At 34.6% G+C, this 12,854-nt stretch overlaps 1 protein-coding gene across 2 annotated transcripts in view; it reads right to left on the minus strand.

Annotated features, from left to right (window-relative positions):
- Positions 1-5,309: 5,309 nt before the first annotated feature.
- LOC108913355 overlaps positions 5,310-12,854 on the minus strand; it is a 9,335-nt gene continuing 1,790 nt past the window's right edge. Inside the window, exons 2-4 of one of the 2 annotated variants that reach the window (XM_018718903.2) lie at positions 9,384-9,494; positions 6,357-8,626; positions 5,310-6,248 (exon numbers count right to left, since the gene is read on the minus strand). In XM_018718903.2, coding sequence (XP_018574419.1) covers positions 5,396-6,248; positions 6,357-8,626; positions 9,384-9,494 — 3,234 coding nt within the window. In that variant the 3' untranslated portion in view covers positions 5,310-5,395. Of the gene's footprint in view, positions 8,627-9,383; positions 9,495-12,854 lie in introns of both variants that reach the window. The other variant, XM_018718902.2, reaches the window with a different exon arrangement.

Raw genomic sequence — 12,854 nt, forward strand, 5'->3', positions numbered from 1 at the left:
CCATTTCAATTTGGTGAAAGCCGGAGGCGAGATCTAAAGTGGTGAAATAACAACTTCTGCCTAATTTGTCGAGTATGTCGGTGATATTTGGGATAGGATATTTGTCAGTTACTGTCTTGTCATTCAATTTTCGGTAGTCTACGACAATACGCCATTTTCTTTTGCCTGAAGCGTCTAATTTTTTTGGTACAACCCAAATAGGTGAACTCCATGGGGAAATACTTGGTCGAATTATTCCGTCATTTAGCATTTTTGATAGTTGATTTTGAACTTCTTCTTTATAGATGTGGGGATAACGATATGTTTTTGTATGGCAGGGATTTTCGTCTTTAGTCTTAATTTCGTGTTTGATTGTATTTGTAAAAGGTAGTTGATCTGTTGGATTTTGAAAAATGTCTGAATATTCTAAACATAAATTGATAATGTTTTCTTTTTCTTCGTCATTCATATGATTTGTCCTAATAATTTCTTTTATATCAATGCGAGAGTTAGGTTGGTTAGAGTAAGTAATTTCACAATTAAAAATTTCGAATTCATGTTCATTAAAAGGTTCTGATTTTTGTGGTTCTGTAAATGAAACTAATCTGTGTAAATTTGACAAGTTGTGAACTTCAATTTCGGCAAAATAATTTATACTAGTTGATAATGTTTCGGGTATGTAATAAACGTTCGATCTGTATTCTGGAATTAAAACTGGTCCTTTTTCAACAATTACAGGAATTTTGATCTTTCTAATTTCTAGTGGGTTCAAGTCATAACTGCATGCAGTGGCGCAACAACTTCAAGCAGGTAGTGGGTGCCCACCAAACAAAACCCGGGGGGGGGGGTGTAATTTAGGGAAAATGAAATTAATCATTTTTTCAATAAATAATAATATTTATTCTTACAAACTTACTGATAATTGATAATATATTAATATTCTTTACTTTTGCATAACTTCTAATATACAACTATTATATCAGTTTAAATATACTATTTAATATAACCTACAATCACAAAATGACTTAAAGTTATGTTTATATCACTTGGAAAATTTCCCAAATATTGTTTGGTGCTTCTAGGGCAAGGGTCGGCAACTGGCGGACCGCGGTCCAGGTCCGGACCGCGAAAGGTAAAATACTGGACCGCCAAAAATTTTTTGAAAGTACAAATTACTCAAATAAATTATTTAAAAAATGTTTTTTTTATGTTTGAGTGACAACCTTATCATTTTTTTTAGTATTTTACAATTGTGTAAGTGTTTTGAGTTCTTAATGGTTAGTAAGCAGATTAAATTTGAGTTCAAATGAAAATTTGTAAGAAGTATGAATTTTTTTTCTGGACCTCGTTAAAAATTTTAAAAAGTATCCGGACCCCACCTAAAATTACTTGCCGACCCCTGTTCTAGGGTATATATTAGTGTATTAAGTTTATGATTTTTTTGTGTATAAATGTATTGTCGATTTAGCATTACCTTTTTTTTGGGTATTTGGTTAATAGATATTTTTATTATTTTGTGAATATATTGAAATATTTGGTTCTAGACATTTATGCGACGAAGAGGTCTGGGCACCCAGTCGCTGNACTAATATTCCTATTTTTTATAAAATCTAAATGAAAATCCTTCTCGCGAACGTCAGTTTTTCGGTAATATTGCAAATGCAACTAAAAATTTCTAGATTTATTTTTTCATTTATTTTTTCCTTTTTGCATTTGTGTAAGAAATATGAGTTTCGAGCGTTTTGTTGGTTGGCTTCGAAACATCGGTAAATTTTGAAGTACGACAGGATTACTCGGCCTTATAAGCACTTCGATTTGGTCATTTCAGGAAATAATCGGCCATTACTAATATTGGGCGGTTTTTAGTTTAGACAGTAATAAATATATATGGAACCCCTTAAAATATTTGAAAATTGTTGGGTACATGAAATGTAGAGAACTTACATGTTGGGTATGGATCCAATTAAATGTGTAAAGTGAGATGGAAATGACGTCATTACGAAATAGGTTAGGGTTAGGGCATTACTAATGAGGTGTCCTAGGTGACGTGACTTAGGTGGATCATGTTGGAATAACTTCAATGCTATGAAAAGTGGCTTAGACTCCTTAGTTAATTAAAACAATTTATTTTTTATTTAAGTATTTTATTTATATTATTTAAGTATTTTTATTATATAATGACTGTAAAGTATGGTAAAATAGTAACTGCTTAGTACTACAGTATATTAAATGGGCGTGACATAGTTATGGCCTGGATAAATAATGATCTAAATCTAAAAACAGTCTATCTAAACTATGTATGTACGTTTAAATAAGTATATTTTGTAGCTGTCTGCGCTACGCGTATATTGGGTAATTAGTCCCGGTTAACCATAGCCTTCCTAACGGCCAGTTTATCAAATCAATTTTAATTAAGATTTAATGACATCTAGTTTGGTTTCTAAGATACGAGACAACTGATTGGCTATTGCTAGGGGATTCAGTAAAGTAGTTTCAATATTCTTTGATACTCGTAAATCGATCCTATTTGGATCGATAATATAAAGTTGTGCTCGACTTATAGAGTCCGAAAAAAAAATTAACAGGATGATTTTCAGGGTCCTTTGGGGACTGCTTCCTGAGTATCTAACCAAAAAATAACATTCGAACTCCTGGTACGACTTGCGTTATGGGGGTGGTTTCCTAAATATTTCTTTGGAGCAAAATGACCTTAATAAAAGTTGTAGAGGATCAAATTGTGAACAACTATTCCTTATAAAATTTTTACAAAAAAAAATACCTTAATAAAAGTTGTAAAGGATCATTCTGAACAACTTTTCCTTATAAAGATTTTTGTATCTTTAATACTTAACAAGTTACTGTGCATATATATATAAAAAAATTGCGCACGCTGTAAACATTGTAAACATGTTTTTACAAAGAGTTGGCAACAGTGGGCGTGGTGCAAGCGGTGTTAGGTTAGGCTGTCACGTGTTAGCTGACAGGCTGCATTAGTTCATGTTTAGTTTTCATTCATTTTAGTTCAGCAGTGTTTGGTTATATGTAATAGTTTTAGTTAATTATTAGTTTTGTGTGTCGCGAAAATGGATACCTACCTTCTTTATATGCAAATATTTTTTGACTGTTGGCGAGGTTGTACAAATTAAGGCAAAAGGAGTAGGTACCTACGTATTCTTTTGTTTGGTAGTATTTTGGGTGACGACAATGAGCACATTCAAAATAATATACCTACAAATTCGCGTACATACATGTAAACGAATTCATATAATGCGTAGTAACTCGTTAAGTAACATATTAGAAATACAAAAATAAAATATAAGGCAAAGTTATTCAGAATTTGATCCTCTACAGTTTTACCAAGGTCATTATTTTGTAAAAACATGTTTATGAGACCCAATTTTTGTCACTTAATGCGCAGTGACTCGTTAAGTATTCGACATAAAAACAAATTTTATAAGGAAAAGTTGTTTAGAATTTGATCCTGTAAAACTTTTATGAAGGTCATTTTGCTCTAAAAAAAACATCCTGTTTGGATTTTTTTATATATTTAAAATGACATCTTTATTGGATTTATCCTAGCTGTATTTTGGTCAGGCGCTGATGCACGGGGGGAAGGGGCGATCACCCCCAAAGTCCAAATTTTTAGTACAAATAGACCAACCATAAAAATAAAGCCTAAGTGCTCCATACCCCACAATATTATAAAACCAAATAGCCATATACTGAAATTCTAAATTTTACGCGCGAATCGAAAAAGGCCTTCGCCTAGAATTTGCTCTTTGAAAAGATCAAACAGAATTAATAAAAATTTAAATTTTTCTGTTTAAAAACATTTCAGTTTTCTTTTTCTGTTAAAAAATGTTGCTCAGTTTTCTTGATTGCATAACTTTTTTTAAGACAACTGTACAAACGCCCCTCAAAGTCCAATTTAACTGTATTTCATTTCTGAAGTATTTAAGTGAGCTTCAAGAATGTAGAATTCATTAAAATGTCTCAACTAATATATTTTTAATGCTTCATGGATCGTGAGCCTTGCAAGTAGACAGTAGAGGCTAGATAATACATAAATATATTTTTCTCTAATATTCAAGATTGCGCGGCGTATTCTGGTAAACTACGGTAACACCATTTTGAATTTACAAGATGGAATATTCGGCTTTATTTTTATTATTGTTTCTTCGAAAACGAGTTTTAAAATGTGAGCCTTTAATTATTTATTAAGTATTTATGGAAGTAGGTACATTATTCAAGAAAGATTTGAGGCAATTAACTATTAGTAGGTACCTAAATAATTACAAAAATGAGCGTTTTGAACTTGAGCTTGCTAATTTGGAACAATATTATGACAATATACTGTTGCCTTTCTATGTTTATCTTTAAATTTGATCGACTGATTTTTTAATTTCAATTTTTTAAATTTGTACGTACTTTGAATACACACATGTATATTCAATACTTAACAATAATACATATAGTATTAATATATAAGTATTAACATATGTATAATAATTACACACTTATACAGGGTCGGAAAGTCCCCATGATTCATCGGCCGTTACGTGAGAGAGATAAAGGTCATAGAAAGCCGTGCGATAGAGAAAGATGGCTATAATGAAGGCGTCTAATAGTCACCGCCCATTTCGCCCTTCCACAAATAAGATCCACTTCTTATTTGTGGAAGGGCGAAATGGGCGGTGATTATTAGACGCCTTCATTATAGCCATCTTTCTCTATCGCACGGATTTCTATGACTTACTTTATCGCTCTCACGTAACGGCCGATGAACCATGGGGACTTTCCGACCCTGTATATAGTACATTATTTTTTGAAACTTCAACATATAAGTAACTATGAAACATGAGAAGCATGATCGTTTAGGAAAAATATTTTAAGAATCCATTACTAGAAAAACAGTAATTTTTTACACTCTTATTTATGTCTAAAAGTTTTTACATATAACAGCATGCACAGCTTTGCAAATAAAATATAATATAAAATTGTTTTTCATTTATATTATTCTAAGTTTATGTAAGGCTTATCAAAAAACTGAATCATTTTTAGGGAAAAATATTTATTCATATTGCACATAGCTTTCCAGTGATAACATATTCCATTTTACATTAGGACTTTGATCAAAACAGAATAATATCAACATGAGAACAGAAATATAAACAAACTAGAATAGAAACAGTATTTTCGTAATTTAGTTCATATTTATAGTATCTATATGTACAAATAGTTTTATTATATACGATACAAAATGCTTTTTCATTTATTAATTTCTTTTCAAAACTTTATTTTATTTGAAAATAAAACACATTTTAAAAAGGATATAAATTTATTGCAAAGTAAAAAAAATAAACTTAACAGATCATGATATAAACTTAACAATCTAACGTTTTTCTTTAATCTTAACCTAAATCAGTTCTTGCATGTTTTTCACTCTAATATGGCCAAATAGTGGCGTAGCCACCGAACAAGAGATAGGCTGCATCTGAGCAAAAGTAGTTACGGTTGGGACATGAGAAATATTTAACGAACTCTTTGCAACGGTGTTGCTAGTCACAGACTTATTATCTACTGAAGGCTTTCGCGAGTCAGAAAAATGTTGAGGCAACTTGACAGCATTTGTTGTATTGAAAAATGAATTTCCTCCATCACTAATTTTATTTGTAATTTGATGAGGCAGTGTATAGTAATTGTTATTAGATATGGAAGCTACAGCCACAGAATATGGAGGAGGTGGAACTGTTTTCAATGTCTGAATAGGAAGAGAACTTCTTCTGGCATCAATTTTGCTGCGGACGGGAACATATTTAATACTGTTTGAAGACTGTGATGTAGCGTAAGAAACACTAGAGCCAATCACAGTCGTTGAATATGAAAGAGGGACAGGTTGAGAAATATTAGGGGGAAAATATGTAGGCCTATTTATAATTTTTTTTGATTTATCGACTACTATAGGGTCATTGGAATGTCCAGCAGTAAATGAATTTGATGAGACCCCGAGCATATTCTTACTATTAACAGGTTTATAAACGCCCGGGGGCCAATGGTAGCTCATAGATGTAGTTGGAGTACAAACATTTCCTGTAACTGTATTATTATTTAGACTAGCGTTGATAGACTGTCGTTTTGTGTTACACAGAGTACTGGAAGTTTTTCCAGATTGGTCTGTAGCTAGAGGCTCTCGAGATTTTCTATTGGTAACTTCGTCAGGATACTTACATGTACCAGATAACGAAGTTTCAGGTTGCTTTAAAAATGTATATTTATCTCGCGTATCACTGAATGTATGATTTGAATTCGGGCTTAATACAGATCTTTCTTTGTGTAACTGTGGAATTGTAAAATTAAGTACTTTATGAGATACTGTAGTTGTAGGAGGTACTGACCTTACCGCGTCAGGAACATTGTATACTGAAGTATTTGGCTGAATTAGATATGAGGGAAGAGACACTGGAGTTGGAACAACTGGAGGATTCACTAAATGTTTATCAGTAGAAGTGTCTTCGAAAGTAACGGTCATATGGTTTTCAGTATGTAAAATTCTCAATTTCTCTGAAATAGAATAAGTACGGCAGTCTATTGTAGATTTAGGTCGAGCAATATCTTGCAGACTTGAATCAGATCTAGAACTTGTGACAAGTGGAGGCTTCCACTGGATGACACTCGTAGTACGATCCTCAGCAACAGATGTTGATTGATTTGTGATAGAAGAATCAGTCAATTTTATAGAAGCTGTTGAAGATTCGACGACGGAAATGTGGTTATGTGTTGAACTGTCTGGTTTTGTAATGGATACAATAGTTGAGTCAGAATGCGGGAGATTGTTTGAGCTTTTATCGTAAGAGGTTCTGGTACAAGTATTAATCGAACTATCTTCAAAAGCAATATGAGATGTACCTACATTTATACGGCTCTCATCCTCAATGATGGGATTAGAAACTATCACAGCAGTAGGTTGTGATTCTTTAGCCTCCACTGATCTGGAGACAGACTTAATAATATTTCCAGTAGCCTGCTTGACTGTAGTAAGTTCGGTATTCCTTTTTATATCTACCGGAATTAGATCATTCCACAATTGCAAGTTTTTTGACATCGGCCTGTCCAAATGGCGATAAGATACGTTGAAGGGTCCTTCTTTTATCACAACAGGTACCTGGAAAAAGTGTAAATTCTGCTTCATGTTAGTAAGTAGTGCGGTCTGACCGTGATTATCTACTTCAATGCTGTGTTGATCTAGTGTGTGTGTTTGTACACTTTTTTCCGTTAAAGGTTTGAATCCGGTCAACAGATTTTTTAAAATAAGCATCTCATTCGAATTAGAACTGATCGAGTCTGTGAATTGATTGTTTTTTATTTTCACATCAGGTTTGATTGACGGTGTGAGCTTAGGAATTTTTGTGGGTGAGGGATCTCCTTGCAAAGTGCTGTTGTAAAGGTTCGTTGGAATGTTGTCATCGTCAGATAAAATTTCTATCACGTCCATTGTATTTTTCGCTGTAATATGTTCAACTGGTTTTAAAGACGGTTCGGCAAACTCCGCCTCAGATTCGCTGCTAAGTATTTCACAACAGTCACTATTTTCAATATTGGTCGCAGGTGAGAAATTGGCGAAAGCCTTGGGGTACGTCTTCACAATATCGATACTTGTCTCGACTTTGAGCAACTTGACGCAAGGAATGTTGTTCATCGCATTCTTGATCAGGCATCCGTTTTCTATGTGTTGAGCTTTGTTTTCCAAGGACCGGAATGTAGATCTGCAGAATTGGCAGCGCAAGTGTTTATTTCGATGCTTTTTTAAATCTTTCGGGTTATTCCGAACAGCATCGCAAATATTGCATATGTACAGGGGCAAAGTTACATTGCTTACATACGACAATGATTTGGAGCCCTCCAATAGGGTCATGGAGTGATCAGGTTCTTTAAATCCTTCATTCTCCTTAGCTGGAAGTTCCTTTGTATCCGAGTATTTTCTTTTCCTATGGCACGGTGCAGTTTTCTCTGACGTTTGTACATCTGTTAGGGTCATGGAGTGATCAGGTTCTTTAAGTCCTACATTCTCCTTAGCTGGAAGTTCCTTTGTATCCGAGTATTTTCTTTTTCTATGGCACGGTGCAGTCTTCTCTGACGTTTGTACATCTGATTCGGTTTCAGTAATTCTAAATATACCTTTGGTTTCTTCAGTCACATTTTCCTTAGCAGAAATCTTTGGGATTATCTTAATCTTTATGGGGCGAAGGACACCTTCTTCTACATCATCCACCTCAGGTTGAATTATTTGTCCACTTATTGAACAAGGAGGACTTTCATAGATAGTTCTTTTGGAGGCCAACGTTCTTTTTCTGGCTGTGGTTCTCGATTTCATAGCTAATCTGCAATGTTCTTCGAAGTCTAAGTTACGTTCCTTATAGTAACTTTCTACTTTGCCCATTTTCATTACTACAAATGGTTTTACATTAGTTGTCAGACATATTCTCTGTAATTTGATGTGAGGATATAGATCATATAATTCTTTCACCGAAGGATGAATTATAATAGAAAGTTTGTGAGCATCTTTCTTCGTTTCTTCAGGGATATCCAATATTTCTTCTTTTATTTGAACTTGAGTACTGTCTTCGTTATTTAGTGATTTCAGCTTTTCCTGTAAAACATTATAGGTATATTAAAATTTATCTATAGTAAAATTTAATTAGTAATAATACAATTTACATCTAGTACTGTACTATTGGCGAAAGAAGACTGATGTGGAAAGTGAGTGTATTCATGAGAACAAGTTGTGGCAATTAATTATACATTTAAGGCATTATTTTCAGCCTGAAACCTGCATATATTTATTATGTTTACAATTACTTTAAGCGCACAATTCTGACGATTTTAAGTTTATTACATCCTCCTGCTGTTACATTATTCCCTATAATACAGTATATGACGCTTATGCATATTATTCCTTGTAATAATTCGCTAATGTACACGAGCAGTGTACCAAATGCAAGTATACTGAAATTTTTTCACAGCCACACACAGAACTTGTTTCATCTACAATATAAGCACCATTATAATGAAGCCGAATTGAAAAATGTTCATAAACAAGTTAATATCTATAAAACATTATTGCGCTTCATTTAAATAAATCAAAACTAGCTTTCCACAGGCTCGTCTTCTTTTTATATTAACGTCAAAGTTAATTCACATCAATAAGTCCAATCACGTCTGATGCTGATAGATTCAAATGAATTGATTACTACTGAAATAAACCACAATCTTTAACTCAAACTAAGCTCCTATCTTCAAGCTAGATTCAAATGGACTTGCTTGGTGCGATTAACCCGAATGGTAAAAATAGTAGAAATACGGTAACATTTTGGAAAACTTTCTTACATCAAACTATTTTGGCTTACCTTCAACTGTGTATCATTTTCTAAGGACTTTTTTCTGAATTCAAACATTTTGATGATTATGTGACAGCATTTTTCACAAATACTCTGCGATACAGCATCCGTGGTAGAGATCTGTAACAAAACGAAATAAAGATATCATGAATAGAATATAGAGCAAAAGGAAAATGGTAGGAGTAATATAGTATACAAGCCAGAGATATACTGCGAAATATAAATTCTGAAAATAGTAAGTAATACTTGAATAATATCGAGTAATATTCGAGAAATACTAAGTAATATATGAATAATACTTCAGTAATGTACTCAAGTAATTATTTACCTACAGTTGTTTATGTTAGCGTGGCTAAATCAATTGACCGGGGGCCCGCGCTTGATATTTTTGTTATTTGGGTAACTTAAGTAATATTTTAGTTATAATTAGAATAATATCGAGAAATAATTGTACTTAATCGTGTTAGTATACAAATTTTGGTGAGCGGTATTCCCCTCATTATGCAGGGTGTTAACTTTGAGTGGGGGCCATATTTATACACAGGCTTCCTTTGACCTTTAGAAACACATCAATAGTTTATTTTTTTCAAATTCCGTCGTAAAAACATTTTTTTAAACCTTTTTTGAGTAATTTTCGTACTCTGCCGCCGGAGAAGAGAGTATAACTTCAAATAACGGCGCCCTTTAGTCGCAGCGCATGCACAATTCCACACCATTCGCCGCGAGTTACTTTTGTTGAGTGGGTGTTCGGCACACAAACAGTATTTAACAAGTACTTAGCAAAAAACTCAAGCAGTCATCAATAATGATAAATGAAATACAAAATAGTCTGTCGAGGGCTTCCAGCCATGAAAAACATTCTAATTCACAGTTAGATGTACTGTCTCCAAATACGAAACAACAACTGACTCCCTTCGCTTTGTCACTGCTAATCCGCACTATCTCCCTTCACATGCACTGTAGCTTGCCTAGAATTCATGTATTTGTAATACATGAATATTACAGTGGCGGCGTACACAAGTATTAAAGTGCATCATAAAAAACTAATTATAAGTGGACTATTCTTGCAAAACTGTTTTTACAGTTTGCAAGAATTTTACAATTATGATAATAGGTAGTTAAACAATTTTTTTTATATTGTATTTCAGTGTCTATTCTATTGTGTTCCTACTGGCGTTTCATATCCTATGAAGGTTGACATGAATAAATGCTTATTATTATTATTATCATCATTATGATTATTAATATCATCATCATTATGATTATTAATATCATCATCATTATGATTATTAATATCATCATTATTATGATTATTAATATCATCATCATTATGATTATTAATATCATCATTATCATGATTATTAATATCATCATGATTAATATCATCATCATCATCATCATCATCATCATCACCATCATCATCATCACCATCATCATCACTATCATCATCATCACCATCATCATCGGCATCATCACCATCACCATCATCATCACCATCATCATCACCACCATCATCATCACCATCATCACCATCACCATCATCACCATCATCACCATCATCACCATCACCATCACCACCATCACCACCATCAGCATCAGCATCACCATCAGCATCAGCATCACCATCATAATCACCATCATATCATCATCATCGTCATCGTCATCGTCATCGTCATCGTCATCGTCATCGTCATCATCATCGTCATCATCATCATCATCATCATCATCATCATCATCATCATCATCATCATCATCATCATCATCATTATAAATTTACGTGCATATCTCTTAAGGGCTTAATGAAAAAATTTTTCAAATAAAAATAGAGTTTTGAGGGGGACATCTAATGGTGACCTTGACCATGACCTTCAAGGTCATTTGAAGGTCATTTTAGATATTGTTGCAAAATTCTACTTTTGAGACCAGAAATGAGAAGAGCGGGCCATTTCACGTCCATCTATGACATTGACCTTAACCTTCACGGTCATTTCAAGATCAAGTTAATTTTTCAAATAGAAACCGGTATCTTTCAGACTAAGATAGAAAGTGCGGAGAATTTTGGTTCCAGATATAACCTTGATCATGACCTTAAGTTTCAAAAGTCATTTGAAGGTCATTCTAGTATTTTGCAGGCAAAACTTTATCCGTCGTTCATATTTTTCTTTCTTATATGAGCTCGCCATAATTTTCCAGAATACCCATTAACCCTTTGCGGCATGCATTTTTTATTCAAATGTTTTTGAACTCAGACTAGCTCAGAATTTAGTAATAGTTAAATCCGATACAGCGGATCCAATATGTCGAATACTCGGCTCGACCTTGAGTTTTCACGTAGGTTGAAGCATTTTCAGTGTTAATCCATATGAATATTAAAAATGTTTACCAAAAATTGGTCGGCCATATTGGATTTGAATATTTTCAAATTCTGACTTAATATTCGCGATCAGCGCCCTTGAAAACCCCCCGAGTACACTATTAGGCAAGACGGAAATGAATTTTGCAACAAAAAACTAAAATGACCTTCAAATGCCCTTCAAGGTCATGGTCGGATATAAAATTTTCTGCTCTTTTCATTTCTGGTGTCAAAAATGTGTTTCCATTTGAAAAAATCTACTTGACTTTGAAGGGACCTTGAAGGTCATGGTCAAGGCCACCATTAGCTGTCCCCTTCAAAACCCTACAACTTTTATTTGAAAAATGTTTTCATGAAGCCTTTAAGAGATATTCACGTGTATTTTTTAAAATGGGACACCCGGTATAAAAGAATTTCAGAAAAACTGATCATCTATAGTAGAGAGGATAGAGAGAGGAGAGAGAGGGGAGAGAGGAGAGAGAGAGATGAGAGAGGAGAGAGAGGGGAGATAGATGAGAGAGGAGAGAGAGGGGAGATAGATGAGAGAGATGAGAGGAGAGAGAGATGAGAGAGAGAGAGATGAGAGAGGAGAGAGAGATGAGAGAGGAGACAGAGAGGAGAGAGAGGAGGGAGAGAGAGGAGGGAGAGAGAGGAGGGAGAGAGAGGAGGGAGATAGGAGAGAGATGAGATAGAGGAGAGAGGGGAGACAGAGCGGAGAGAGAGGAGAGATAGAGCGGAGAGAGAGAAGAGAGGAGAGGGGAAAGATGGGAGAGGGGAGAGAGAGGACAGAGGAGAGAGAGGACTGAGGAGAGAGAGGAGAGAGCGGAGAGAGCAGAGAGCGGAGAGAGCAGAGAGAGATGAGAGATAGAGCGGAGAGAGGATAGAAGAGAGAGGAGATAGAGAGGATAGAGGAGAGATGAGATAGAGAGGAGAGATGAGAGAGATATATGAGAGAGAAGATATATGAGAGAGAGAGAGGAGATATGGGGAGGATAGAGATGAGAGAGATAGAGGAGAGAGAGGAGAGAGCAGAGAGGGAGGGGAGAGAGGAGTAGGAGAGAGGGGGAGATGAGAAGGAGAGAGGGGAGATGGAGAGAGGAGAGAGGGGAGATGGAGAGAGGAGAGAG

Source organism: Anoplophora glabripennis, unplaced genomic scaffold (genome assembly GCF_000390285.2).
Source record: "Anoplophora glabripennis isolate ALB-LARVAE unplaced genomic scaffold, Agla_2.0 scaffold971, whole genome shotgun sequence".
Taxonomy (NCBI): domain Eukaryota; kingdom Metazoa; phylum Arthropoda; class Insecta; order Coleoptera; family Cerambycidae; genus Anoplophora; species Anoplophora glabripennis.